This window comes from Moschus berezovskii, chromosome 20 (genome assembly GCF_049115385.1).
Source record: "Moschus berezovskii isolate FMDL1 chromosome 20, NW_MosBer_1.0, whole genome shotgun sequence".
Lineage (NCBI taxonomy): Eukaryota > Metazoa > Chordata > Mammalia > Artiodactyla > Moschidae > Moschus > Moschus berezovskii.
Window position 1 is genome coordinate 23133261 of NC_142479.1, and position 27444 is coordinate 23160704.

At 37.2% G+C, this 27444-nt stretch overlaps 2 protein-coding genes and 1 pseudogene across 4 annotated transcripts in view; 2 read left to right on the forward strand and 1 right to left on the reverse strand.

Moving 5' to 3' along the window:
- The window catches only part of INTS2 (integrator complex subunit 2), a 52348-nt gene extending 40316 nt beyond the window's left edge, over positions 1-12032 (forward strand). For all 3 annotated transcript variants that reach the window (XM_055399992.2, XM_055400000.2, XM_055400010.2), the window contains exons 19-25: positions 477-602; positions 4831-5029; positions 7279-7530; positions 7869-7976; positions 8407-8512; positions 9421-9597; positions 9701-12032. In XM_055399992.2, coding sequence (XP_055255967.1) covers positions 477-602; positions 4831-5029; positions 7279-7530; positions 7869-7976; positions 8407-8512; positions 9421-9597; positions 9701-9870 — 1138 coding nt within the window. In that variant the 3' untranslated portion in view covers positions 9871-12032. The remainder of the gene's footprint in view (positions 1-476; positions 603-4830; positions 5030-7278; positions 7531-7868; positions 7977-8406; positions 8513-9420; positions 9598-9700) is intronic.
- Positions 12033-14124: 2092 nt separating this feature from the next.
- Positions 14125-27444, forward strand: part of BRIP1 (BRCA1 interacting DNA helicase 1) — a 211222-nt gene continuing 197902 nt past the window's right edge. Inside the window, exons 1-4 of the mRNA XM_055400032.2 lie at positions 14125-14169; positions 16246-16359; positions 18431-18542; positions 20345-20518. Of these exons, the coding sequence (XP_055256007.1) occupies positions 16270-16359; positions 18431-18542; positions 20345-20518 (376 nt within the window). The 5' untranslated portion in view covers positions 14125-14169; positions 16246-16269. The remainder of the gene's footprint in view (positions 14170-16245; positions 16360-18430; positions 18543-20344; positions 20519-27444) is intronic.
- On the reverse strand, positions 17302-17490 carry LOC148774643 (cytochrome c oxidase subunit 7C, mitochondrial pseudogene; annotated as a pseudogene).

Sequence of the window (27444 nt, forward strand, 5' to 3'; positions counted from 1 at the left end):
AGATACCCTCTATATTGCATATCTCTCAGTAATTCTGATGGTGTAGTTAGGTTGGTAACCACTTTTATGGTTTATTGACGTCTAATCTCATAGTGGCATCTCACATTGAGATTCTGTGGTGATAAATACAGAACAATGACAATTTATGGGGCCAGTTACAGCTTCAAAGTACTTTGGTAGATATAGTTTCATTTATAGGTATTTTCATATCTTACAGAAGAGAAATAAGTTCAGGAATCTCCATGGCTTATACAGTCATATAGCAAGTATGGTATAACTGAGGTTTTAACTCAAATTTTCATTTTATATGCAATGATTATTCCATTAGAACTGTGAAGATTTTTTAATAGTTTTTAATTTTCCCAAGTTCATTTACACCTGTTATGTATTTTTTCCCTGAATGTAGCTTTCTAACCTGGCTACAGGTTTCAATTATGATATAGTTGTTTTTTAACATGTGATTATTTTCTCATCAGACTGTGGGTAATGACAGTTAACTCACTTCAACCATCAATAAAGTTTGTACGACAGCAAAAGTATACTCAGAATGACCTGATGATAGATCCTCTCATTGTGCTAAGATGTGACCAGAGGGTATACAGGTATGTGTTGAGTTTCATTTTTACTATAGAGTTTATGCTTTGGAGAGTCAAAGGAAATTGAAGAAATTCAGTTTACACTTATATATTAGTGTGCTTGCAAATAACCTGGCAGTATGACCTGTGAGGTTTTTGCTTTCGGTTCTTTTTTGTTGTTGTCTATATTCATGAGCTTCACTTTAATATTTAATATGTGATTAATAACACTAGCTTTAAGAAAATATCATCCTTGGTTTTCATAGCCCTCAATAGTGGCTATTCTTTCAAGAGTCAAGATAGTGAAAAATAATATTGTTTCTGCTAGCATTGTTGAAAAGACCTTTAAAAAAATTTGTTTATTGTGAACTGTTGAATGCATTAAAACTGTGATCTTTTTGGAATCCTCAATTGTGAGGTTTACTTCATTTATTCCACATTTGTGTATAATTCCTTGCCAGTGGCTGAACTTAATCAGTTTCTTTGAAGTAACTTCACCTCAAGAGGTGGAATTAATTAGCCCTCATCATTAATATTTGAATTTCTAATTGCTTAGCTAAATAATAGGAAAGATATACAAGTTGAGGGGTCTTCCTTTAAAGTGCTTATCACCTGTATGGGGAAATAAAACCCATACCTGAAAAGTTAAATAATATGGTCACATGCAGATGAATGGTATAGTAAATGAATGCTGTTAAAAGTTTTAGGAGGAGATCAGACTTGTGTTTTGAAGAATAGAAATAGAATTTAGATGAACAGAAACTGTAATGATGGGGTGTAGATGGTCAAAAAAAATATCTTGAGAAAAATAATAGTGTGAGCAAAAGTATAAAAGCCAGCAGGAAAAAGGCTTGAGTGGATGGCTGAATTTTTGGGATGGCTGAATTTTTGAGAACACACTTTAGAGTTGAATGTTAGGTTAAACTCAGACTATTGAGGGCCTTGAGTGTTAGGCTAAAGAGATCATTTAGGTGATAACTTGAGAAGAGAAAGTTCATGCTAGATGATTTAGAGGGGAAAGAAGTTGGAGTAAAGAAGACTAACTAGGGTACAGTCTAACATACTCATCTGTCTTTAATTCTGGGGATGGCATTCTTGAAGTGCCATCTGCAGAATAAATTAGATACAGTTTGGTAAGATCAAGGTCTCAGAGGGATGAGGAGTCAGAAGAATAAACAATATAAATGATATTAAGTATCTATTTATGGATACTTAAAAAGGAAATGAGTAAAGAACACTTCTAGAGAAGAGCCACTTCTAGAGAAGAGCCACTTCTAAGACAATTTACCATTGTTAAAAATCCACTTAACTAGGTAACTTTTCACCTAAATCACCTCAAGTTGTTCAGGAAGTTGTTAATTTATGCTGCCACCTGGGTGTTCATTGGAAGGACTGATGCTAAAGCTGAAACTGCAATACTTTGGCCACCTCATGCGACGGGTTGACTCACTGGAAAAGACTCTGATGCTGGGAAAGGTTGGGGGCGGGAGGAGAAGGGGACGACTGAGAATGAGATGGCTGGATGGCATCACCGACTCTGTGGACATGAGTTTGAGTGAACTCCGGGAGTTGGTGATGGACAGGGAGGCCTGGCGTGCTGTGATTCATGGAGTCACAGGGAGTCGTACACGACTGAGCGACTGAACTGAACTGAACTGAACTGAATGTATTGCATGTTTTTGTAGTCTGGATCTTTCACTTAGTAACTTGTTTAACTTTTTTATTGTTAATAGATACTCTTGTATTAGTTGGCTAGGTAGTATTCCACATAGGTACACTAAAGCTTAACTCAGTTCCCTGTTGTTGGATATTTTATTTCCATTTTTCTGTTAATTATTTTTAGTGCTGTGGTAATTGGTGTATATTATTGCCTAAGAATTGATTCTTAAAAATGGAATTGTTGAGGCAAAGGGAACATGCTCATTTTCAAGTCTTTTGATTCATGTTTTCATTCCACCATCCAGAAAGGCTGAACCAGTTTACATTCCCATAGTGGGTGTTTGCTATTGTATACTTTCCTATACCATTTCATGTAATATTTTTCAATTTGATAAGTGAAAAATCAATTCTTATTTTAATTTATATTTTTGTTAGATTGGATATTTTAATATATTTCTTTATACTTTAGCCTAGTTTTCTATTGGAATGCTTACCTTTTTTGATTTAAAAAGCTGTTTATGTATAAAGGATATCAGCTCTTTGTATATAGAATGCAGTTTTTTCTTTTATTGTTCTATTGTTTTGCCTTTTAATTTTGTTCATTTTTTAAAAATTTAATTTTTTCCCAAGTGGTCATTCAGATAGTTTTTAAACATAACAATATAAAGAGATATGACATTCTGGATTTTCTTTGAACTAACAAGTGGTTGTGGTGGGTAAAATGGATGGGGGGTCTGAGTAAGCCACGTGATGTGTAGATACCTGTTGCTGGCTGGCTGATGGGCTTCCCTGGTGGCTCAGAGGTTAAAAGCATCTGCTGCCAACGCGGGAGACACAGGTTCGATCCCTCGGTCGGGAAGATCCCCTGGAGAAGGAAACAGTAACCCACTCCAGTATTCTTGCCTGGAGAATCCCATGGACGGAGAAGCCTGGTAGGCTACAGTCCACGGGGTCGCAAAGAGTCGGACACGACTGAGCGACGGAACAGAATGGATGGGTTCTTGGGTTCATTAAAATATTCCCTTTTTAATGTATACATAAAAGTTTTCACAATATATATTAAAAATTACACAAACAAGTAGATTAATAAGGAGGAACAAGCGTACAGTGGAAAGTCATGTTCTCTTCCTGTTTATCATGCTGACATTTTTAGAAGCATTCCTCTTTGTCCTTTTGACCAATCATAATTCCATCTCCAGAAGGAAGTTTATTGTCATAATGGTGTGTTAGGAGCTTCACTTTCCAAGCATTTGCAAATTTATAAATAGAAATATTTACTTTTTTGTTTTGGGTGGTTTTAAAAAATTAAATGGTTTTTGGTAGGCTTTATTATTATTTTTTTTAAAAAACCTATCATTTTCAACATGTTTTCCATATGAGTTTGCATAGCTCCTTCTTTTCATTGTTTAAGTGCTGCATAGTATTCCATATATATATGCCTGTCTTCCAGAAACTCTGATCAGAATGTCTGGTGAAGTTTAGCACTTTTTGAAAAATAAATATTTCAGTTTTGGGAACATTGCCATGGCTTATTTAACTGTTCACATTATTTTTTCACTGTTAATACATGCATTTTTTATTATAGATAATTTGAACATGTCAGAAAAACTGTTGACATTTTGATGGACATTTAAGCTGTTTCTGGTGTTTCACAGTTAAAAGCAAAGCTGTATTGCCTCTATGCACACATGCTCAGTTTGTGACAGGCTGGGAAGTGGCATTGTCAAGTCTTTCTAAGGGTTTGACTTAATATTTTACTGGATACTGATGTATCTTTTGGTTTCCGTTTTTACATGTAATTCTTACATCTATTTTTATCTCATTTAATTTATAACAGATTTTGAGGAATGAATATTTATTTTTTAGTTGAGGAAACTAAGGCTCAGTAAATAACATACCGTCAAGTGGTTGAAGTGTTCTTGAAATACAGAGTTGTCTTGCTCCAAAGAATAAACAGTGTAGAAAGAATAAATATTCTATATATCTAATCTCCTTCATCTTATCAATAATTGACTATTTCTCTCTTTGTAAAAAATTTGTATTTTATGTTGGAGCATAGTTGATTAACAGTGTTGTGTTAGTTTCAGATGTACAGCAAAGTGATTCAGTTATATATGTATCTATTCTTTTTCAAATTCTTTTCTCAGTTAGGTTATTACAGAATATTAAGCAGCATTCCCTGTGCTATACAGTAGGTCCTTGTTGGTTATCTATTTTAAATATAAAATTATGTACATTAGACTATTTCCCTTTGAGGACTGTTGCCTTGCAGACTCATAGCTAAAGAGGTTTATTGGTTGTGCCATTATTTTATAAAAAAGAATGCCTTTTTTTCTAGGTCATACATTATATTTGGTTTTAGCTGATGAAATGAAATAGATAATACTATTCATACAAAAGTATAGAGAATTACATGTGTTAAGCTTTCATTTTGAGAATGAATATTTCAGTGGGAAAAGTGTAACTTTTCTGCTCTTTAGGTTTTCAGGTACTATTCAGGTTTTTCTGATTATATAAGCTGATTCATCATGTCCTGGCTAATTTAAAAATTTTTTTGTTCTCATGTACTTTTTTCTTTTCTTCTTCCTTTGTGAAGATGCCCCCCACTGATGGATATTACTCTGCACATGTTGAATGGCTATCTCCTGGCATCCAAAGCCTACCTTAGTGCTCATCTGAAGGAAACAGCAGAGCAAGATAGGCCTTCTCAGAATAATACGATAGGTTTAATTGGACAAACTGATGGCCCAGAAGTTACCAGAGAAGAACTGAAAAATGCATTACTGGCTGCTCAGGTAATAAAGTAAAATCTAATAAAAAAGGGCAATGGCTTCCCTGTTAAATAGATGGCCTTCTAAATACAGTGGTAACATGTTATACATCCCTTTTATTACAGAACTTATAGTGGGGTTACCTTTGCTTCTAAATATCAGATGGACTTTATTATTAAAATCAGGAAAAATTTTCATGATAATTATTTAATAGTCATTTTATTGAGATTTACATTTTAATAAAATATAAGACTTTTATTTCTTAAAATCGAATGATGGGAAAAAAAACCAAAGAAGTATATATATGTAATAAAATGTCAGGCAGTGATAAATACTATAACAACATAAGTTAATGTTTCTATTTAGAAAAGGTTTTTAACAAAGTAGAATTTATTAAAGCCTTAGGTAGTAATTTTTGCAGGGCATATGAGACGGTTGAATGTTAAGTAGATAGAGGTCTTCATAGTAGAAATGTTTTCTTAGTTTGAAATATTTTCCAAAAATTTTTCATTGACAATAAGGGAAATTAGAGTAATAATATAGATACACAATCCCTTATCTGTGATACAGAAATCCAAAAAAGCTATGAAAACTGAAGCATTTTTTCTGGTAATTCAGTTGGCAGAAAAACCTGACCTGATATGACCTCATTTGTGACAAAACTTGACCTGAATTAATGTGACAAAACTTAACCTGAAGCTATTTATGGCCTTTATCCCACTTAATATGAAAATTGGTATGTTTTGCTGCAGAATATATTTGATTACAGTATACTGTCTTAGTCTCTGCTGTGGGTATTACATAACGTTACAGAAAAAAAGAATCTGAGTTCTAAAATAAATCTGACACTCAGAGTTTCAGAGAAGGGATTGAGGATGGTGATAGCTACCATTTATATAATACTTATTATATGGTGGGTGCTATTTTGAGTTTTTTATGTGTATTAACTCATTTAATCTTTACAACCAACCTATAAGTTATGGAGTCTTATCTCCACTTTTCAGAGTAGGAAAATGAGATTCAAAGAGGTTAAATGACATGCTCAAGGTTATATATTTAGTAAGTAGGGAAGCTATTAATAGGATTTGAACTTGGGCAGGCTGGTTCCAGAGTGTATAAACAAAAATAATGCCAAACAGTAATAACCCAAACCCCCTCAAGAATGATTATAAAGTTTACTTTATAAATGATTATAGTGTAAGGCTAACCTTAGTTTATAATCAGGTTCTTACACAGTTAGATGGAGTAATTGTCTTCTTCTGTCCCAGGCAGTAGCTGTATTTCAGAGATGCATGTTATGTATTCATTTTCTTTCTTCCTTCCTGCTAGGTGAGAGTGATTATAGCTCTCCCTTATGGGTAGGGCCATTAAATAGATCACCCCTCAAGAAACTACTTTTCTATGAAATGACACACAAACTAGTAGACTGAGCAACAGTTAGTTGTACGAATGGAATGGATGGTGAGGCAGAATCTTTCCTGAGCCTTAAAAAGTCCATCTTCAAATTAAAAGGGAAAAGAGCCTAGGGGAGGGGCTTTTAGACATTGATTATTAACCACCATCTTCAGAGGTGAGGAAAAAAAGAGGAATACAGGACATCCTGGGCGAAGTAAGAATTTAAGAGGAAGGAAAAGAGATTCTGTTAGAAGTCACTTTTTGTCTAGGGTCCATTTTAGATGATACTGAATTAGAATACTCTTGTAGTAGTAAACTGGAGTCCATGGATCTTCATTGGAGATATGTGAGCACTTTGAAATTATGCCATATGTTAATTTTTATGCTAAGAGGGTGGCATGTAGCTTCCTTCAGATTTTTTAAAATTTTGTTTTATTTATTTACTCATTTTTAGCTGCACTGTATCTTCATTGCTATGTGTGAGATTTCTCTAGTTGTGGTGATGGGGGGCTGCTGTTCGTTGTGGCGCTTCTCTTGTTGTGGAGCACAGGCTCTGAGCACGGTGGGCCCAGTAGCTGGGGTGCAGGGGCTTAGTTTCTCTGCTGCATGTGGCATCTTCCCGGACCAGGGTTCGAACCCGTGTCCCTTGCACTGACAGGCAGATTCTTATCCACTGCGCCACCAGGGAAGTCCTCCCTCAGATTCTTAAAAGGGTTCTTGACCCTAAAAAAGCTGAGAACCACTGGAGTATAGATGGTTCACTTTTGCTCTTTGTATTTTAAAGAAAGACTTATTTGTTTTTATTGCATCAGTTTATGTGAAAACAAATCAAGCTTCTCAGAAACTTCTTCAGTTTTCTATGTTTTACTTGTTTGTAGGATAGTGCAGCTGTCCAGATTCTCTTGGAGATCTGCTTACCTACTGAAGAGGAGAAGGCAAAGGGGGTCAATCCAGACAGCTTGCTAAGGAATGTTCAAAGTGTTATTACTGCCAGCACTCCAAATAAGGGAATGGAGGAAGGAGAAGACAATTTGCTCTGTAACCTTCGAGAAGTTCAGTGCCTTATCTGTTGCCTGTTGCACCAAATGTACATCGCAGATCCCAACATTGCTAAGCTTGTCCACTTTCAGGTCTGGTTTCAAAGAATGATGCTCTTTGGTTGAACTTTGTTTTGGGGGGTAGTTGTGAATTGCTAAATTAACAGGATCATTTAGAAACTGGAGGTCATGGTTCTTTGCAATATGGAGAAAAATCAAGTTTTAAAAAAATTTGATTTTAGCCTGATAAAGTGTTTGTATAATTTATCTCTATTTTAGTGCATCAGAGAGGTGAAATTCCAGGAAACATGGAGGGCATTGTAGCCTCCTGAGTAACTGTTACATCAAGGAAGTGAAACCTTCTTTTATTTATCTGTATTTGACTTATAGTTATTTTATTTCTAACTTTCCCCCTTTTCTTGTTGAGATAGGGTTATCCATGTGAACTTTTGCCTCTGACGGTCGCAGGTATTCCGTCTATGCATATATGTCTGGATTTCATACCTGAGCTAATTGCACAGCCAGAACTTGAAAAACAGGTAATGAGCATTTTGGAACTGTAGGACGATTTTGGGGTGGCAAAGAGTCGGACACGACTGAGTGACTGAACTGAACTGAGGACAATTTTGACCTTCTTTAATCTTCCTGGTTATATAAACCATTTTACAGTTTTTAATACTTAAAGACTTTCTTTAGGCTTCCCAGGTGGTGCTGGTGGTACAGAAACTGCCTGCTAATGCAGGAGACATAAAGATGCAGGTTCGATCCCTGGGTCGGGAAGATTTTCTAGAAAAGGGCATGGCAACCCACTCCAGTATTCTTGTCTGGAAAATCCCGTGGACAGAGGACCTGGCAGGGTGCAGTCCAAAGGGCTGCAAAGAGTCAGACATGACTGAAGCAACTTAGCATGCACACATGCAGGCAAAGACCTTCTTTAGAAACATGTAACGTTTGGATTTTGTGTTACAGATATTTGCTATCCAGTTGCTTTCTCACTTGTGTATCCAGTACGCACTACCAAAGTCCCTGAGTGTGGCTCGCTTAGCTGTCAATGTCATGGGAACTTTGCTAACAGGTGTGTATCTAATGGGCATCAATAACAAAAATTTCTAACATAAAATAGTACATATTTTTTCTGAATTTATTCACACCATGATGTGATGTATAGTATAGAGGGGATGAATAGGTAGGCAAGTTGTATCTTTCATTTTTGAGAATGACTATATATAGATTTACAGTAAATATACTAAGCAGTACAAATTTTGTAAATGGAAATCAGGTCTGCTTTCTGAATGTAATTGTGTCATTAGAAAACAAGTTATAATTTACTGCAAATGCTTAGAGTTCCAGAAAAATATAATCATCTGTATAAATAAGAGATTAATATATTATTTGTTTCCTTAAGTTCTAAAACATACCCCAGCATTTTAACCATCTTCCAGGTTGTTAAGTAAAATGGAATGAAAAATACACTGTTTTAAAAGATATGAACTATAATTCAATCTTTAAAAGTTATTTCTCAGCCAATTTCATATTCTTTCCCAGTGCTCATAATAATTTATTCATTTTTCTTTCCATCATATCCACTTCATGTTATACTGTTTATAGTGGTTAAGAACTTAAACTGCCTGAGTTGTCTTTCCACCCCACTGCTAACTGGAGTTGAACAGCTTCTTAATGTAAGGTTTATTAAAGAGTTTTCTTGTATATTAAATAGGTATCATAAAGATACTTTTTCATTTATAATACTGTGAGATTTAAATGAAACAGTGTATGTCATGCACCTATAACAGCGCTTGGACATAAGCATTTATGTGTTAGATAATGGTTGACTGCTGGATTGTGAGCTCCCTGAAGGCAGGGGCTGGCTGTGTCTTAGAAAACTTAGTATTCTCAGCACAGAGGATGATGCTTAGTATACTATATAGGCCATGTATGTTGAATTTTTATCTGTGAAAATTCTGTTTCATTTCTTTCCAACAGTTTTAACACAGGCTAAGCGATATGCTTTTTTCATGCCAACTCTGCCAAGTTTGGTCTCTTTTTGTCGAGCATTTCCTCCACTATATGAGGATATTATGTCTTTGCTGATCCAAATAGGGCAAGTTTGTGCCTCTGATGTTGCCACTCAGACAAGAGACATTGATCCAATTATTACACGTAAGTAGTAACTTCTTTTCAAGAGTTGTTTAAATAACTCAGGCAGAAAGGCCCAAATCCTTTTCAGATTTCTTGCCTTAGTTATTCTTACTTATGTTTTTAGGTCTTCAACAAATAAAGGAGAAACCAGGTGGATGGTCTGGAATCAGTAAAGATCCATCTTATAAAAATGGACCTAGGGACACTGGAAGCATGGATCCTGATGTACAGCTCTGTCATTGTATTGAAAGCACAGTAATTGAAATAATAAACATGAGTGTTAGTGGAATTTAACAAAGAACAAACTTAAAGCTAAAAAATGAAGCTGTTTGCTGCATATACCCAACACGAACATGCATCTTATAACAACTAAACTGAATGGGAACAGAAACATCTTGGAGTCACTAAAATGATTAAATTCAACATGAATACAGTTTAGAACTCTCTTGAGAATTATGCTTGCTTGTATTTGATTGGCAGTTCTTTGGATCTACTTTGCTGGTATGTTTTTTTGTAGCAACTGAGCTTTTCTTTTTCTGTTGGCAGCGCATTTAAGAAACTCATTACTGAAAAAGTGAATATGGTCTTGTATTAAGCTTTTGAAGTGAAGAAAAACTGCCATGTCTTTAATTTAATATCTTATTAATAAGTCTGTGGGTAGCCCCAATGTTTAACCATCGGCTAGTAACAGTACAGTGATGCAGTGATGAGAGAGAGAAAAAGGGAAGGGGGAGTTGAGGGAAAATTAGGAGTTTTAAACAATAGAAATCTCCAAAACTTGGAATGCAAGTAATAATAGTAATGAATGGAATAGTAATAGCAAGAGGGAATTCCAGTTCTCAAGAAACAGTATTGAGAAGGGCTTTAAAAAAGGCAAACAGCTTTTTGTAAATGACTTCCATGGACTTACAGATGAGGATTTAAAGATTTTACATATTTGCTTCAATTTTTACTAATATATGAAGCCATATGTTTAAAGAGATACTTGAATAATTTGGAATTTTAAGATACTGGCTTAAAAGAGTTTACAGAAACATCTTTGTGCAGAGACTAACCTGAAAAGAGGTCTCATTTACTTTTTTTTAAAGTTTATTTTTATAATGGTCAGAGGGGGGAAATCCATTGGAATTGCATTGAAGTTTAGAGCAATAAAACCCACTGGATTAAAGAACTCTTGGTTTGTCATCAGGACTATAATTCACATCATAATTTGAGAAGATTTTGAACTAACCTATAGTGTTTGGACCTCAGGAAAAATTAGAACGGGGAAAATTATGTGTTGTCGAAGGATTTTGCAGTCCTCTGTTAGTAATGTCCATTGATTAGGTAGATGCATTCAGTTAATCCATAATCCTTGTTTTTTTCCTTAATGATGTATCCAGTGTAGAAGGTACTTCTCTTTGCTTTCTGAGAAATACCTGAATGAACCCCTCTTTCCCAACCCACTTGAAACAGACCTCTTCACTTATAAAAGAAATAAGGAAGGCTAATAAGAAAGTGTGGTTTTTAAGAAAAGAAATTTAATTTTAGTATTTTCACTGGGAAATAGTCACATTTCATTTTCCTTCTTTGTAAAATGGGATTACTACTGGCCCTACCTCATAAGGGTATTACATAAGAACTAATTTGTATCTGTTTCAAATCTCAAAGTGCACAGTGTCATAGATGAGAGTATTTATAACTTTTATTAGATGCTTAAAGTTCAATTAAATAATTTTGATGCAAAAAACAAAAGCATACACTTAAAAACAAACTAAGAACTTCCATATTTTTAAACAAGGCAGTTTTATAGTCTTTTAAGATTCAATACAACTGCTCCTGTTTGTTTCCTTTTGTTTAAACTGAGGTTTTGGAATATTTTGTGTGAGTAGGTAACCTCTAGGAGTCAGAAAAGGTTGAAATATGTTTTCTAACTAAATGCAGTGCACATTCCTGGGTCAATTTTCAAAGACTGGTCAAAACCTGCTGTGTTAAAAATAATAACATATACTGTTTTTCATCAGGTTTGTTGATGATGTAAATAAAATATGTAAATATTAGTAAATGTTAATATTCATGTATTTTAAGTTAAGGTTATAAAATTTGTCACAATGTGATTTTTTTTTTATTCAAGTGAAGAAAAGATGTGTGCAGCTATTTTGAATATTGGTTTATAAACATTCATATACTTTATCAAATGAACTTGTAGTATTTTGTGTTTCATTTCATCGCTATTAACCTGAAAGGAACCGTTCAAGGGACTGGAATCCAGGACTCTGTGGTTCCAGAGCCTGTGTACCCCGTTCTGTTATGCTGCGTACATCAAAGGGCAATACAAGGTGAGAGTCAGTTGACAGCCTTAGGAACTTGAGCGGAAAATCATACTAGTTACTCTGGCAAGTAATTATCAGTACTTAAAAGATTTTAATATTTTAAAAATGTTGTAAAAGCAGACTAATAATTTGAAGGTATTTTTAAGGATTTACTTTTATAAATTATCCTTCTTATTGCTGACTTAATAAATGACATTTTTGCGGTACTTTCCCTTCATCTTTGCTTATGCACATGTATTTTCACATAGTGGAACCCATAATACCCAGTTTAGCATTTGTCTTTTTTCACTTAACTTTATATGGAAACTTTTTGCAAGTTGTTTGGTTTTTATAATTATTTTATTGACTCCATAATGATTGAATTGATATAACCATCTCCCTATTAGTACTGGGACTTCCCAGGTGGCGCTAGTGGTAAAGAACTTGCACGCCAGTGGTAAAGAACTTGCGTGCCAGTGCAGGAGATGTAAGAGATGCGGGTTCTGTCTCTGGGTTGGGAAGATTCCCCTGGAGGAGGAAATGGCAACCCACTCCAGTATTCGTGCCTGGAAAATCTCACGGACAGAGGAGCCTGGGGACTACAATCCATGGGGTCACAAAGAGTCACTGGTCACGACTTAAGTGACTCAGCACATTAGTACTAGACTGGGACGTATATGGTTATTTTTCAGTATTAGAATAGGCACTATTATCAATTGAGGTATTATTACTTTTCTTTTAGATTATTTTTTAAAAAATATTTATTTTTGGCTACCTCAGGTCTTAGTTGAAGCCAGGGCTCAGTTACTGTGGCTTGCCCACTTAGTTCCTCCCGTGTATGTGGGATCAGAGTTTCCCCGACCAGGGATCCAACCCATGTCTCCTGCATTGGCAGTGCTTTATCAAAAGTTTTTTAATTTCTCTAACAGGCAGGAAGATTCTTAACCACTGGACCACCACGGAAGTCCTAGATAACTTTTTAAAGATAAATTTCTGAGCCTGAATTTGCAAAGGGTAGAATTTAGTCTTACGACTAAGTTTTGTCATTTTGGGAAAATGTAGTAAAAACAAAGGGAGGCAAACGAATCAACTCGCCCTTCACTGCTCCGTCCTGCAATTAAAATACTCTTGCCTGGGGAGTTCCATGAACAGAGGAGCCTGGCGGGCTACAGTCCATGGGATTGCAGAGTCGGCACAACTGAAGCATCTTAGCATACATGCTTGCCTGCAGCAAACCTCTCTCCCAAACTGGTTTCAAGGGATGTGAGAAACTGTCTCTGGTTTTGCTTTTTGAAACACTAATGTTTTAAGCCAAGTTTACGCTGCTGCAGCTAAGTCGCTTCAGTCGTGTCCGATTCTGTGCGACCCCATAGACGTCCACCAGGCTTCGCCGTCCCTGGGATTCTCCAGGCAAGAACACTGGAGTGGGTTGCCATTTCCTTCTCCAATGCAGGAAAGTGAAAAGCGAAAGTGAAGTCGCTCAGTCGTGTCTGACTCCTAGTGACCCCGTGGACTGCAGCCTACCAGGCTCCTCCATCCATGGGATTTTCCAGGCAAGCGTACTGGAGCTAGAGTTAAAAATTTTGGCGAGATGGTGTTTAACTCTCCCTACCTTTGAGTAAAGTGTGCTTTCTTAGCAACGAGTAATTGGTCTTAGGAGGGATAGGAGGCTGATAAGCCTCAAAGGAGGTACTGGAGACCTCGAGAGTGTATCTCTGGTTGAATGTGGACCCGGGAAAGCCTTGATTATCAGGAGGTTTTATAGCCAGCTGTCATCCAACCTTCTCGCCTAGTTTGGCTCAGCAGTCTGGCAATTACCGCCTGGGTCTCTGGTTTCCGGAAAGTTCGGAAATTTGAATTGAGGCGGCCCGGATGAATGCTGAAAGAGCAGGGCCTTAACAGTGTTTCCTCTACTTTGGTCTACGGACTTTAAATACGAGACGTGAAGTTTCCAAGGAAACCGTGGCACAGGTTAAGTCGCCTGTTTCAAAAAAGTACAACGGAGCAGACGGAGTACTTCCCCTTAAGTCCCTAGGATTCCCCGCAGTGCTTCACGCTTCTGGCGTTTCCTTTCTGGTGCCGCCGAGGACCTTGGGTCTGTTCTTACTGCGGAGGCTTTCATTGGGTGCTAGAGTGCGCGCCCCCTGACCTCGAGCCACGATTGGTTGCTTGGTTTCGATCTTGGTGAGCGATTGGTTGTCTGAGCTCGCCCGGCGATTGGGTGCTGGGAGTTGAGGGGCGGGAGGCGGGAATTCGTCCGGGTGTTGGGGAGAGGGCTGCAGAGAGCTGGAGTGGAGAAAAGGTGAAGCGGTCGCGAGCACTCTATCGGCCCGGGAGTCGCAGCTCCGGGAGGAAGAGAGACTAGAACCTTTCTTCTCTGCCAGGGCTCCGTTGTGTTTGCTCGTCGGTTTCGGCTTCCTTTTCTTCGGTGAAATCGGAGCCCATTCCGCGTTGTTTGGGTTTTCCTCAGGGCGGGCAAGTCTGTCTCGGGGGAAGGGCGCGACGTCGGCCAGGAGGAGGGTCCCCTCTGCTTTCGTCCACCCGCCTTGCGGGCCCTTCGGTGTTGACTGCATCAGCCCGGTCTCGGGGGTCCCAGGTTGCTGAGGGAGGGAGGAATATGAGGAAGAAACCCTGGGGAGTGGGGAACCTGCACTTACAGCAGAGGCCTGTCTTTAGCCCCGGTCCCCGCGTTCCCTCCGGACGGGAGGGCACAACGGCTGGAGCCAGATCGGTTGGTTTCTTTATTCAGTGTGGGCGAAGCATTCTTATTTTGAGATACCTGTTGCCACAACTGGGGCGGGCGGGGAGGTTGGTTTTTAGGTTCTATGTGAGAAACTGGGCCAGTCTTGAGTTGTTGGTTTAGCTTAAGGGATGCGTGCCTGCTTAGTCGCTTCAGTCGTGTCCGACTGCGACTCCACGGACAGCAAGCCCACCAGGCTCCTCTGTCCACGGGGATTCTACAGGTCAGATACTGGAATGGGTTGCCATGCGCTCCTCCAGAGGATCTTCCCAAGCCCAGGGATGGAACTGAGTATAAGTCTCCTGCATTGGCAGGCGGTTCTTTACCCTTAATGCCACCTGGGAATTCCTAGATGAAGGGATGAGATTCCACCAAATTTCATTCTCAAAGCTTCACAGAAACACAAAATGTTAAAACTGAAAAATACCTTAGAATAGTTGTTCTGAACTCTTTGGGGACACATAAGCTGAGATAAAGGTTGTTACTGGCTTCCTAATGTGTTGAATTGGTATTTTAACCATTTCTCTGTCCTCAGATCAAATTGACCTTTTTTCACTACTGCAAATAATTTCTCAGTTGATAACAGTGTATATAATTTTCTCCTCAATTTTCCATTATTTCCTTAGGATATATTTCTGGGAATGAGAAATTTATGGACTTTTAAAAAATGCAATCATGCACAGAAACTGTTGCATGCAATATCTAGAGATCACAGTCTTTGAATTACAGCTGTGGATCCTAGGTTAAGAGAATTTGGTTTACAAGAAGTGGGGATTAAACAAGATCACTTCCTGTGTATCAGATACTGGAGTTTAGGCACATTCTGTACATTACCTTATTTAATTCTTAACTCAGTGCCTGTCTGATATTCATAAAAACCCTATCAGGCAGATATCTCTATTTCACAGATGAAGAAATAGGCTCTGTGAGGTTAAGTGATTCACAGTGGAATTTAAATTTAGGCTTTCCCTTCTTCAAAACCCATCTTTCCATTATACCCTACTGACCTTTAAAGTAAGAACTATTGAGCACCTATTATGTGCCTAACCTACTTTCTTCCTTACAACAGTTTTTAAATTAGGGATTATTACGTGTAAGAGGGGCTTTCCAGGTAGCTCAGTGGTAAAGAACCTGCCTACCAATGCAGGAGACACCAGAGACCCAGGTTCAATCCCTGGTTGGGGAAGATTCCTTGGAGGAGGAAATGGCAACTCACTCCAGTATTCTTGCTTGGAAAATCCCGTGGACAGAGAAGCCTGGCGGGCTGCAGTCCATAGGGCTGCAAAGATTTGGACACAACTGAGCACACAGCACAAACACAGATAAGAATCTGAGTCTAGACAAGCGAAGAGACACGATCAGGTGGAAATATCTGGTTGTCAGAACCTGATCTAGAACCTACACTTCCTAACTCTTGGTCCACAGCTTTGGCAGAATAGGGGTGCAAATCCAGTTTTGTTAGATTCCAAGACGTGCTCTTAACCTCTGTGATTTTTCAGGGTAGGAAATTCTTTTACTTTCATTAGTTTTGTTTATACATTTATTCTAATTTTTATTTCTAGGCTTCTGTCCTGATATTAGGTGTCTATTTTTCTTTGAATAGCCTTTTTTCAATATTGACTTTCATTTTTGTTGCAGTTAGGAATCTGAAGTAAACAAATCATGATGTCTTCAGCTGAATATACAATTGGTGGGGTGAAGATTAACTTTCCTTGTAAAGCTTATCCATCACAGCTTGCTATGATGAATTCTGTAAGTATTTTTTAGCAGTTAAGTCTTAAGATACAGGTGCTTATAATTCATAACATACATTGAGTCTGTGACTGCATATTTTTTGCAGGTAGTAGATGGATTTGCTGGGTTCATTGAAGAACCTCTGACCTTTGGAAAAATAATACTGATTGCTGCTAGACTATGTAAATAATTAGGAGGCAAAGGAGAACATTCTAAAAAATTTTCTTAGTTCATCTGAAATTTCTATTTACTGAATTACTGCTTTACTGAATTACTTTGAGGTACAAGGTATTTACTGTCTTTTATATAGAATACTATATTTTTCACCATAATTTTTTGAGATATTTCAATCATATAGAAAATTAATATACAAACGAGTAAAACCAACATACCGGCTTTGTTGAATCTTAATATTTTGCCATATTTTACCTTGTTTACCTAGTGGCTCAGACGGTAAAGCATCTGTCTGCAATGCAGAAAACCCAGGTTCAATCCCTGGGTTGGGAAGATACCCTGGAGAAGGAAATGGCAGCCCACTCCAGTATTCTTGCCTGGAAAATCCCATGGACCATGGAGCCTGGTAGGCTACTGTCCATGGGGTGGCAAAGAGTCGGACACGACTGAGCAACTTCACTTTCACTTTTCACAAGTAAGAAGATAACTAATATCCCAAATTTGTTCTTTTTCTCTTCTAGCCATGTTTTTATACTTAAATTGCATATACATGTATGCATAAACAATATTGAATATACTTTACATATTTTTAAACTTTTCACAATAATATGATATTGTAGTCAGCTTCCTGGAGAACTTGATTTTGTGTTTTTTTCCTTAGCATTAATATTATTATTATTACTTTTTAAGGATTTCTGCTATAAGTTTATTTATGGACATATCTAATATGTTGAGTTCAAGAACTGGTGTTTTTTTAAATGCTTCTTTTCATATTTGTTTCATGGATTATTTTTTAAGCAGTTGGTGTCTTACTATAAAGAAAGGAGAAACAAACTGAGCTCCAAAGTACAAAGTCATCATAACTAGTAATTGCCACTTGTTTTCCACTGAAAATGGTAGATTCCTCCCCGGACCTTTGTCTCAGTGGCTCCTGTGAACCACCGAGGTTGTGAACCTTCAGATGCTCCCCATCATAGCACTGTTGGAAGCTCTGTGGCCAACGCAGAGTCTGAAGGCAGAAGAAATGGTGGCAGCACACCAGGCCCTCCTTTCCTCATGACCTTGTTCCCTTGTCTAACATTATTTTTAAGATGTAGCCCTATTGATTGATAACTCATTTTCATTCCTTGTACTATTCTGTTGTATTAATATACTAGAATTTTATTTACCCATTTTCCTCTTGATAGACGTTTAGATTGTTTATGTTATTTTGCATTTACAAACAGTGCTGCCATGAACTTACATGTGTTGCCTTATATTCATTTGGGAAAGGTTTTAGGTAAAACCTTTACTAGGTTTACTTAGGACTGGATTGCTGTAATTGGATATCTTCAACTTTACTAGAAATTTTTAATTTCTGTGCAAAGTGGTTGTAACATTCTCAGCAGTGTCCTTTATTAAGTTTTCATCAAAGATGTTAGTGTATTCTAGTTTTATAGAAACGACGGTGTTTGCATAAGTAATGCACCAATTGCTTTTGTTTCTTTTGTGCTTGATATTCTTTAAGTCTAACATAATTTTAGGGAGAGATATGAAGGAATCAGGGGCTTCCCTTGTAGCTCTGTGGTAAAGAACCCGCCTGCCAGTGCAGGAAACATGGGTCTGAAGCATGGTTTAGGAAGATCCCCCGGAGAAGGAAATGGCAACTCACTCCAGTATTCTTGCCTGGGAAATCCCATGGATAGAGGAGCCTGGCGGGCTGCAGTCCATAGCGTTGCAAAAGAGTCAGACATGACTTAGTGACTACACAACGACAAATAAAGGATTAAAGTCCAGATTTAACTAAATGTCCGTTCTCCTTGCTGCTGTTGCCATGTTCCCTGAACTGCACGCAACTTAGACTTCTGGTGGTTGTAAAGGAGAGAGACTTTAATGAAGTATGTTGTTTATTGATTTATGGTTTTTGTGTTCATAGATTGTCAGAGGATTAAATGGTAAGCAGCACTGTTTATTGGAGAGCCCCACAGGGAGTGGGAAAAGCTTAGCCTTACTTTGTTCTGCTTTAGCATGGCAACAGTCTCTTAGTGGTAAGTACTTGGTTGATATTTTCAGGTTGCTTATTGGGTCCTGAAAAAAATCTGATGAAGTACTTTTTACCCAGAATGATTCAACCATGTCCTAGCTAATTTAAATATTCTCTTTTAAGATATTTCTTTAAAATCAGTTCTGTGTCTTCTAAAAGAGTTTGAGTTTAGCACAATGTGTTCACTTAATCCTAAAATAATTTTAGATGTAAGATAGTCCTTTATTTGATGATTCAGAGTATACTATACATAAGAACCTTGGAATACTTAAAGAATGATTATGAAAATAATTAGAGGATAATTTGTATGTAGAAGATTCAAGAGATGGGGCTGACATATTATATAGCATATACAAATAATTGCTTTTTTAAAATAAATCCCTTAATATTGTTGCTTATCTCATAACATTAGAAAAATGGGATACATTAAAAGAAAAACTCTAGTTGATCTTTCTACTTGTTTGGATGCCAGAGCAGAATTCTGTCATAAGCAGAAGTTTATTGTAATATTGTTTTTATGGATTCGTATTATTTCCCATTGCTTTATTTGCTAACACATGTCACATTTACTAACAAAAAGTAGCACTTAACTTTTGTGAAAGACTATTTTATATGATAAATCTGAAATGCAATACTGGATACATTTTAGTTACATAATTAGGTGGCTTTGACCTAAGTAATAGGAGAATTTAAAATTAACTATGGATATGTGTGTGTATATACACACACATACATGTTTTTTTAAAAAAAAATTTTGCTACTGGTAAGACTATTAGGACTTCCCTGGTGGCTCAGAAGGTAGAGTCTGCCTACAATGTGGGAGACCCGGGTTCAGTCCCTGGGTCGGGAAGATCCCCTGGAGAAGGAAATGGCAACCCACTCCAGTTTCCTTGCCTGGAGAATCCCATGGACAGAGGAGCCTGGTGGGCTTCAGTCCATGGGGTTACCAAGAGTCGGACATGACTGAGAAACTTCACTTTCAAGACTATTAAAGATTAAAAGTAAATATTTTATAAGCTTTTGGTTGTCCACTTTGTTTCTTACTGATGTTTATCTTTGGTGAAAATGAGATTATCTGTTAATGAAATTTTAATGGGAGACTCTGGAAAATGTGTTTATGTAGTGCAGATGGGAAACTAATACCATTACTGTATATAGAAAATAAAATACATTATTCAGATTTTTTAATATCTGAATTATTTTCTTATACACTATAGGCACACATGCAGAACTATTGCAATTTTGTATTGTATTTAAGTATTAAAAATTACCTGTTAATTTGAATATTGACTTCAAACTGTATTTTGATACAGGTATCAAAAATGATATTATGAAACATGTTTTTTGAAATAGAAGTATAATGTGGGAATGATTTAACCCTTTTTTGTTTACATTATTATTTAGCATATTGAACTTTCAAGTTCTTCAGTTAGGAAAATAGCAGTAATTAAGAATGTAAGTAATTAAGAATACACTTTAGGTATACTTAGTATTTTAATATATGTCAGTAGTGGTTGTGCCTTTGTTACATTATTAATCTTTGACTATTATTAGATTTTTCTAAATCATGTAAATTTGTTGTTAGTTTCTCTGTATATGTTTCTGACATAAGTGTTTCCTGTCCTCATTCGATGCTGCAGATTGAGTGATCAGCTTGTCCATATTTGCCAGGTAGTTTTCTGATTTTAGCCCTGAAGTTCTGAATCCTGGGAAACCTCCTAATCTTGGGCAAAAAAAGGGTGGTTGTGTACCCTAGCTGTGAAGAAAGATTAATGTTTTTTTAATTAGAGATTCTTTCATTTTTAGGGAAGCCAGTGGATGAAAGCTTAAGTAAGAAAACTGAAGTACCGTTGTCGTGTTGTTGTACATGCCATTCAAAGAATTTTGCAAACAGTGACGTGCACCAGCGAACTTCATATCATTTCAGCTGTCCAAGTACACCACCTTCTGAAAGAAATGGCACTTTGTCAGGTTCTCAAGGTAGTTTATATTTTGCCTGAGTCTGTTGGTATCTGTGATAGGAGTGTTAATTATTGCTGTTATGATACCTAATGTAGATAAATTTGGTTAGCATAATTGGTTATGTATTTCCACCTGATTTCTCTGGAATTATTTTAAATAATGCATAAAATGGTCAGAAATCCTTGGACTGTTTTCTTCTTGACCTCACTTTTAATTGATTCAAACATGTTGCTAACGTAAACCGTTTTTAAAGACGGCAAGGCAAAATTAATGATATTCAGAAACTGATGTTATTTGTAGGCAGTATTATTATATGATAGAATTTTATAAAACATTTTGATGTAAGCATAAAACAAAATCATAGCCTCACTTATTCTTGGTAACGGAGAAGGCAATGGCAACCCACTCCAGTACTCTTGCCTGGAGAATCCCATGGACGGAGGAGCCTGGAAGGCTGCAGTCCATGGGGTCGCTGAGGGTCCAACACGACTGAGCGACTTCACTTTCACTTTTCACTTGCATGCATTGGAGAAGGAAATGGCAACCCACTCCAGTGTTCTTGCCTGGAGAATCCCAGGAACGGGGGAGCCTGGTGGGCTGCCATCTATGGGGTCGTACAGAGTTGGACACGACTAAAGCGACTTAGCAGCAGTAGCATTCTTGATAAGTTTACCTGAACTTCTGAGACCAGTATCCTATCTGAGAATCAGCTGTATTTCAAGTACGATCCTTAAATGTGTGTGTGTTAGTCACTCAGTCGTGTCCTACTCTTTATGACCCCATGGACTGTAACCCACCAGGCTCCTCTGTCCATGGAATTCTCCAGGTAAGAATACCAGAGTGGGTTGTCATGCCCTTCTCTAGGAGATCTTTCTGACCCAGGGATCAAACCCAGGTCTCCTGCATTGCAAGCAGATTCTTTACCATTTGAGCTACCTAGGGAGTTCTTACTGGATTTATTTAAGAGAAATATATTACTAGTAACATAAGAGTATTAATTTAAAGATATTTCTTGTGCTTTGTATGGAAAAGATTGACCATTATTTGCCTAAGTCAGAAAACTAGGACACATCCTATACACTTTGCTCTTCCTTATTCCCCCATATAGATTTCTATCTCCATTGATATCTCCTAGTTCAAACTATCATCTCTTGTTTAGAACATGTAATAACTCCTTTCCTGCTTTCACTCATGCCATTCCTTAACTAATGGTAAATGGTAATAAATGGCTGGGAGAAAAGAGGTTGCCATGATTGACTATCAAGGATGGATTCATCTTCCTCTAAAGCGCTTGACTGTAGAGGATGTTAGCTGCTTGAACTGAAGTGTGATTCTGTTGGGAATGAGGACGAGGAAGTGGAATAGATGCTGGAGAGGTGACCACTTGTGTTGTCTACACGGTTTTGACTGTTAACTCTCTTGGCTTTCTTTCCATTCCTTCAAAGGGTCATGTTTTCTCCTTTGCATGTGTTAATGTCTCTTCTGAGTCAGGTTCCATCTTTAAATTGTTAATTTGCTCTTCCTTTAGCTCTCAGCTTAAATATCACTCTTTAAGGCAGCCATACTGATCTTTCCTTCAGATTAGATTTTGTTTCCCTTTATATTCTGTCAATTTCACTGTGTACCTCTTCTTCATAGCACTTGTTACAGCTTATATTATCCATGTGTTTGTATGCTTCTTTTATTACTCTCTGCTTCTCCTAGCAGACCATATAGTCCATGAGATCAGGAACTATGTCAGTTTGCTCATCATTGCATAACTAGCAGAGTGCCTGGCATATAGGTAGTAGTTAGATAAATACCTGTTGTATGAATGAATGGAATTGATTTTGGGCTAATTATAAGAACTCTGGCTTGTTTTATGTACAACTTGAATTTTTTTTTTTAAAAGATAGCTTTATTGAAATATGCTTGACATAATAAACTCTATATATTTAAATGGTACATTTGGATGAGCTTTAACGTAATAGTATTTCCCTGAAACTTTCACCAGCATTAAAATAGTGAATATATCTATCACCTTCAAAAGTTTACTCATGCTCTTTTGTTATTCCTCCTTCCCACCTCTAATTCTTCCTCCCCAAGCAACCTCTAATTCATCCTCCCCAGACTCAGGTCTCCCCCATTGTAGGTGGATTCTTTTATCTTCTGAGCCATGAGGGAAGCCGTGCAAACTGTTTATCCTGTCACCTGTTGTTGTATATTTGAGTTGTTAGTAGTTTTGGGGCTGTTATTACAAATAAAGCTGTTAGGAACATTTGTTTATAAGTCATTGTTATGGACATATGTTTTTACTTTCCTGGGTAGTTATCTAGGAATGTAATGACTGGATCACTTATGGTTAACTTTTTAAGAAACTTCAAAACTGTTTCCCAGAGTAGTTGTGCCATTTTACGTTCCTACCAGCAGTGATGAGAATTCTCATTTCTCTACATCCTTGCTGACAGTGGTTTGTTAATCTTTTTAGCTATTCTAATAAGTTGTTCAGTCACTGTCACATCCACCTCTTTGTGACACCATGGACTGCAGCATACAAGGCTCCTGTGCCCTCTGCTATCTCCTGGAATTTGCTCAAATTCATGTCTGTTGAGTTGGAGATGCCATCTAACCATCTCATCATCTGCTGTCCTTTTGCCTTCAGTCTTTCCCAGCATCACTCTTATAAGCTTATGGTGGTATCTTATTGTAGTTTTGTTTTGCGTTTCCCTAATGACTTGTGGGAGAAGGCAATGGCAAGCCACTCCAGTACTCTTGCCTAGAAAATCCAATGGATAGAGGAGCCTGGTGGGCTGCAGTCCGTGGGGTCGCTAAGGGTCGGACACGACTGAGTGACTTCACTTTCACTTTTCACTTTCACACATTGGAGAAGGAAATGGCAACCCACTCCAGTGTTCTTGCCTGGAGAATCCCAGGGAAGGAGGAGCCTGGTGGGCTTCCATCTATGGGGTCACACAGAGTCGGACACGACTGAAGTGACTTAGCAGCAGCAGAAATGACTTGTGATGTTGAGCATCTTTTCATGTGCTTATTAGCCATTTGTATATCTTCTTTGATGAACTGTTGAAATCTTTTGCTTGTTTATTGTTTTTTCCTTATTGTTAAGTTTTAAGAGTTCTTTATACATTTTTGAGTACAAGTTTCTTTTTTTAATCTAATTTAGTTTTAGGTTTTACTTTTAGGTCTAAGGGTTAATTTTTGTATGTGGTGTGAGTGTGGATTCAAGTTCATTTATTTGGCATATGAATATCTAATTGTTCAGCACCATTTATCAAAAAGGCTGTTCTTTATCTGCTGCATTGCTTTTTTAACTTTGTAAAAAATCAATTTTCAATATGTACGCAACTTGAATTTTAATATAGTTGTGAGTTAGAGTTATTTAGAATAATCTTTTCAAGGATCAGATGGGGTAAATCTGGGTTATATTCTGATACTCTCTTTATATTTTTAAGTAAATTCTTTAAAAATATGTAACTTAAATATAGAAAAACACACAGAATTCTAAGTGTATAACTTCATGAATTTTCACAGAGTAATTACACTAATGTAACTACCACCTAGATGAAAAATAGGGCGTGGCCAACACCCCAGTGGCACTTCTCATGTTCTTTTCCACTTGGTATTCTTTCTCATTGTAGGTAGTTGCTGTTTTTCCTATTTCGTCATTGATGAGTTTTGCTTCTTCATAGAAATGGAATTATATTTGTACTCTTGTGTATGTCAACTTTTGCCTTAAATATTTCTGAGATTCATTTGGGTTGTTGCATAAAGTAGTGGTTCTTATAGCTTTATTTTATGATATATAATAGATTATAGCCATAATTTATTAATCCATTCTACAATTGTTAGACATTTGGGTGGGTTCTTATTTTGGTTATTGATCTTTTACGAGTATTCTTATTCTTTCTGGTACAGATAGGTAAATATTTTCTATCAGATATATAGCTTGGAATAGAATTGCTAGTTTTGGTGTATGTGATTATGTTGAGCTATAGTAGATAATGCCAACATTTTCCAAATGATTGAACCAATTTTGCACCCCTTTGCCCTACATCTAGTAGTATGTGGAAGTTATGTTGTTCAGCATTCTTGTTAGCACTGGATATTTGAGTCTTTTTAAATTTTAGTCATTCTGGTTCCTTGTGGTGTTCTTGTGAGTTTTAATTGATATTTCTTTGGTAACTAATGAGATTGAGTGTCTTTTAATGTATTTATTGGTCATTTGAATATCCCCTTTAGTGAACTCCCTCTTCAAGTGTTTGCCCATTTTTCTGTTGGGTTGTTTCTTACTGATTTCCAGGATTTGTTGTTGTTTTAAATATATTCTGAGTATACTTAATTTCTTCATAACCTTTTATTTTAAAGATTTAACAACTTTGGTAAGCTTTTTGTAAACTCCCCTACTATAAAGACTAGGAAGATAAGCCTTTTTGATATGCATATGATATAATTTTTTTTCATGAATTGGAGTTAATCATATTTGGCACATGGCAAATTTAGTTTTTCTGAAACTGGATTATTGTTTTTGGTTAATGTTCCATACCCTTTAATGAATCCTACCAATTTGCCCCTTGGTTTATTTGGGGAAGGGAGTGGCAACCTACTCTAGTCTTCTTGCCTGGAAAATTCCATGGACAGAGGCGCCTGGAGGGCTACAGTCCATGGGGTTGCACAGAATTGGACACGACTGAGCAGCTAACACTTTCTCGGCATTGGCACTATTACCATTTTGAATAGGATAATTCTGTGTTGTGGATAATTCTGCCCTGCACATTGTGGAATGTTTAGAAGCATCTCTCAGGCCTCAACCCACTAGATGCCAGTAGTACACACCCTCCTCCCATCTTGTGACAACCAAAAACGTCTCCAGATGTTGCCTAGTGTCCCTGGGGTCTAGGGTGGGATTGTTAAAACTAGCCCAGATAAGAATCACTGATCTAGATTTGTTTGTGGTTATTTTACTAGTTTGCCAGGAAATTGTAGAGCTCAAAATTACATGTGTTTTCTAAAATATGTATGGGAATACAAAGGACTAAGAACAGCCAACGAAGGCAATGGCAAGCCACTCCAGTACTATTGCATAGAAAATCCCATGGATGGAGGAGCCTGGTAGGCTGCAGTCCGTGGGGTCGCTAAGGGTCGGACATGACTGAGCGACTTCACTTTCACTTTTCACTTTCACACATTGGAGAAGGAAATGGCAACCCACTCCAGTGTTCTTGCCTGGAGAATCCCAGGGATGGGGGAGCCTGGTGGGCTGCCGTCTGTGGGGTCACACAGAGTCGGACACAACCGAAGTGACTTAGCAGCAGCAGCAGCAAGAACAGCCAAGACAGATTTCAGGAAGCAGGTTGAGGTGAGAGGACGTGATCTGTGAGATATCCTGATTCGTTATGTGTATATGGCTATAATAATTAAGACAGCATGGTATTAGCATAGTGGAAAATAGTGGAGAACCCAAATTCCATTCTACATGTATGCTGAAACTTGATTTTTTTTTAATAGAAGTGCTTGTGTAGAGCAGAGGGCACAGAGGGGTTTTTCCGTAAGTAGTGAAGCCTCTCAATCATGTCCGACTCTGCTTCCCCATGGACCGCAGCCTGTCAGGCTCCTCTGCCCATGGGATTTTCCAGGCTAGAATACTGGAGTGGCTTGCCATTTAACTATTAAACATCTGTAGGAAAAAACATTGGAGTCCTACTTTATACACAAAAACTCATACCAGGTAGATTAAAGACCTAGGTATGAAAGGCAGGACCCTTTAAAATTTTAGAATATAATGGGTTTCAAACTATGTTCCTAAGAGCCTAAGGAAGAAACATAGCTTATAGGGAGAAGGGGACAATGGATCAGCAAAATTCTAGGCCTTTCATTGTATTTTAGAAATCCTAAGCAATATTTCTTTAAAAAATAAGGTCCTCCTCAGAAAAAGCTTGAAAACCAATGCTGCGTGGCATAGATTCACGTCTATGTTTGTGCAAACTCGAACTTCTTTTTTTGAAAATGGATTGGACCTGCTGCTCATAGGGCTTTCTGCCCTTAATAGTCTGTAAATCTTTTAAGGCCAGGAACTTTTTTCTTCATTGTTTTCCATGGTGTCTGGAATTGTATGGACTCAATATAATAAATGCTTGAATAAATGAATTGAAACTCTGGGAGTGGAGGGAATGTGTAGAGAAGAGCAGAGGGTAAGGAAAGTACGTTTAAGAACACATTTTAGGGAAAGGGAGAAACCACTGTATAGGAACAGTTAAGAATGGTGTTACAGAAATTAAGGAGAAAGGAAATGTGTTGTTATGTTCCAAGAAGACAGAGTGTTATGTTTGGCTGTATGCCTAGAGGTTATATGTATGGATTTTGGAGTCAGACAGCAGGAGTCAAGTCACATGCAGGCCTTGCCTTTTACTTGCCATATGATATGAGCATGTTACTTGACTTCTTTTAAAACCTAGTGGTCACATTTATAAAATGGGGATAATATTTGGTTATTAAGAGGTTACTGATAAACGAGATTGAGCTTTCAAGATTGTGGAATTAAAAAACAGATTTTAGGAGCTTGATTCTACTGTGTTTTTAGCCTGAAGATCATAGAGAATTTTAGTAGAAAAGAAACATTAAATAAGGCACTGTAAAGAAAGACTTTTATACAGATGAAAAGTTTTTGAGAGACTCTTACAGTTATATTTTTTATCCACATAATTGAAAGTGGTCTACAGAAGCATAAACCTATTAAAAATCAAGGCTGGACTTTTCCTCTTGAAAACATTCTTACAGTGTTTGCTCTTTGTTAAGTAAATTGAGTGATAAACAAGTGATTTTAAAGATGTTTAGCATTTCATATTTTAAAGTATGTTTTGAAGTTATTAGAAATGTCAACATCTTTTTAAAAATTGAAGTGTACTTTATTTACAATATTATATTAGTTTCAGATGTACAGCATAGTGATT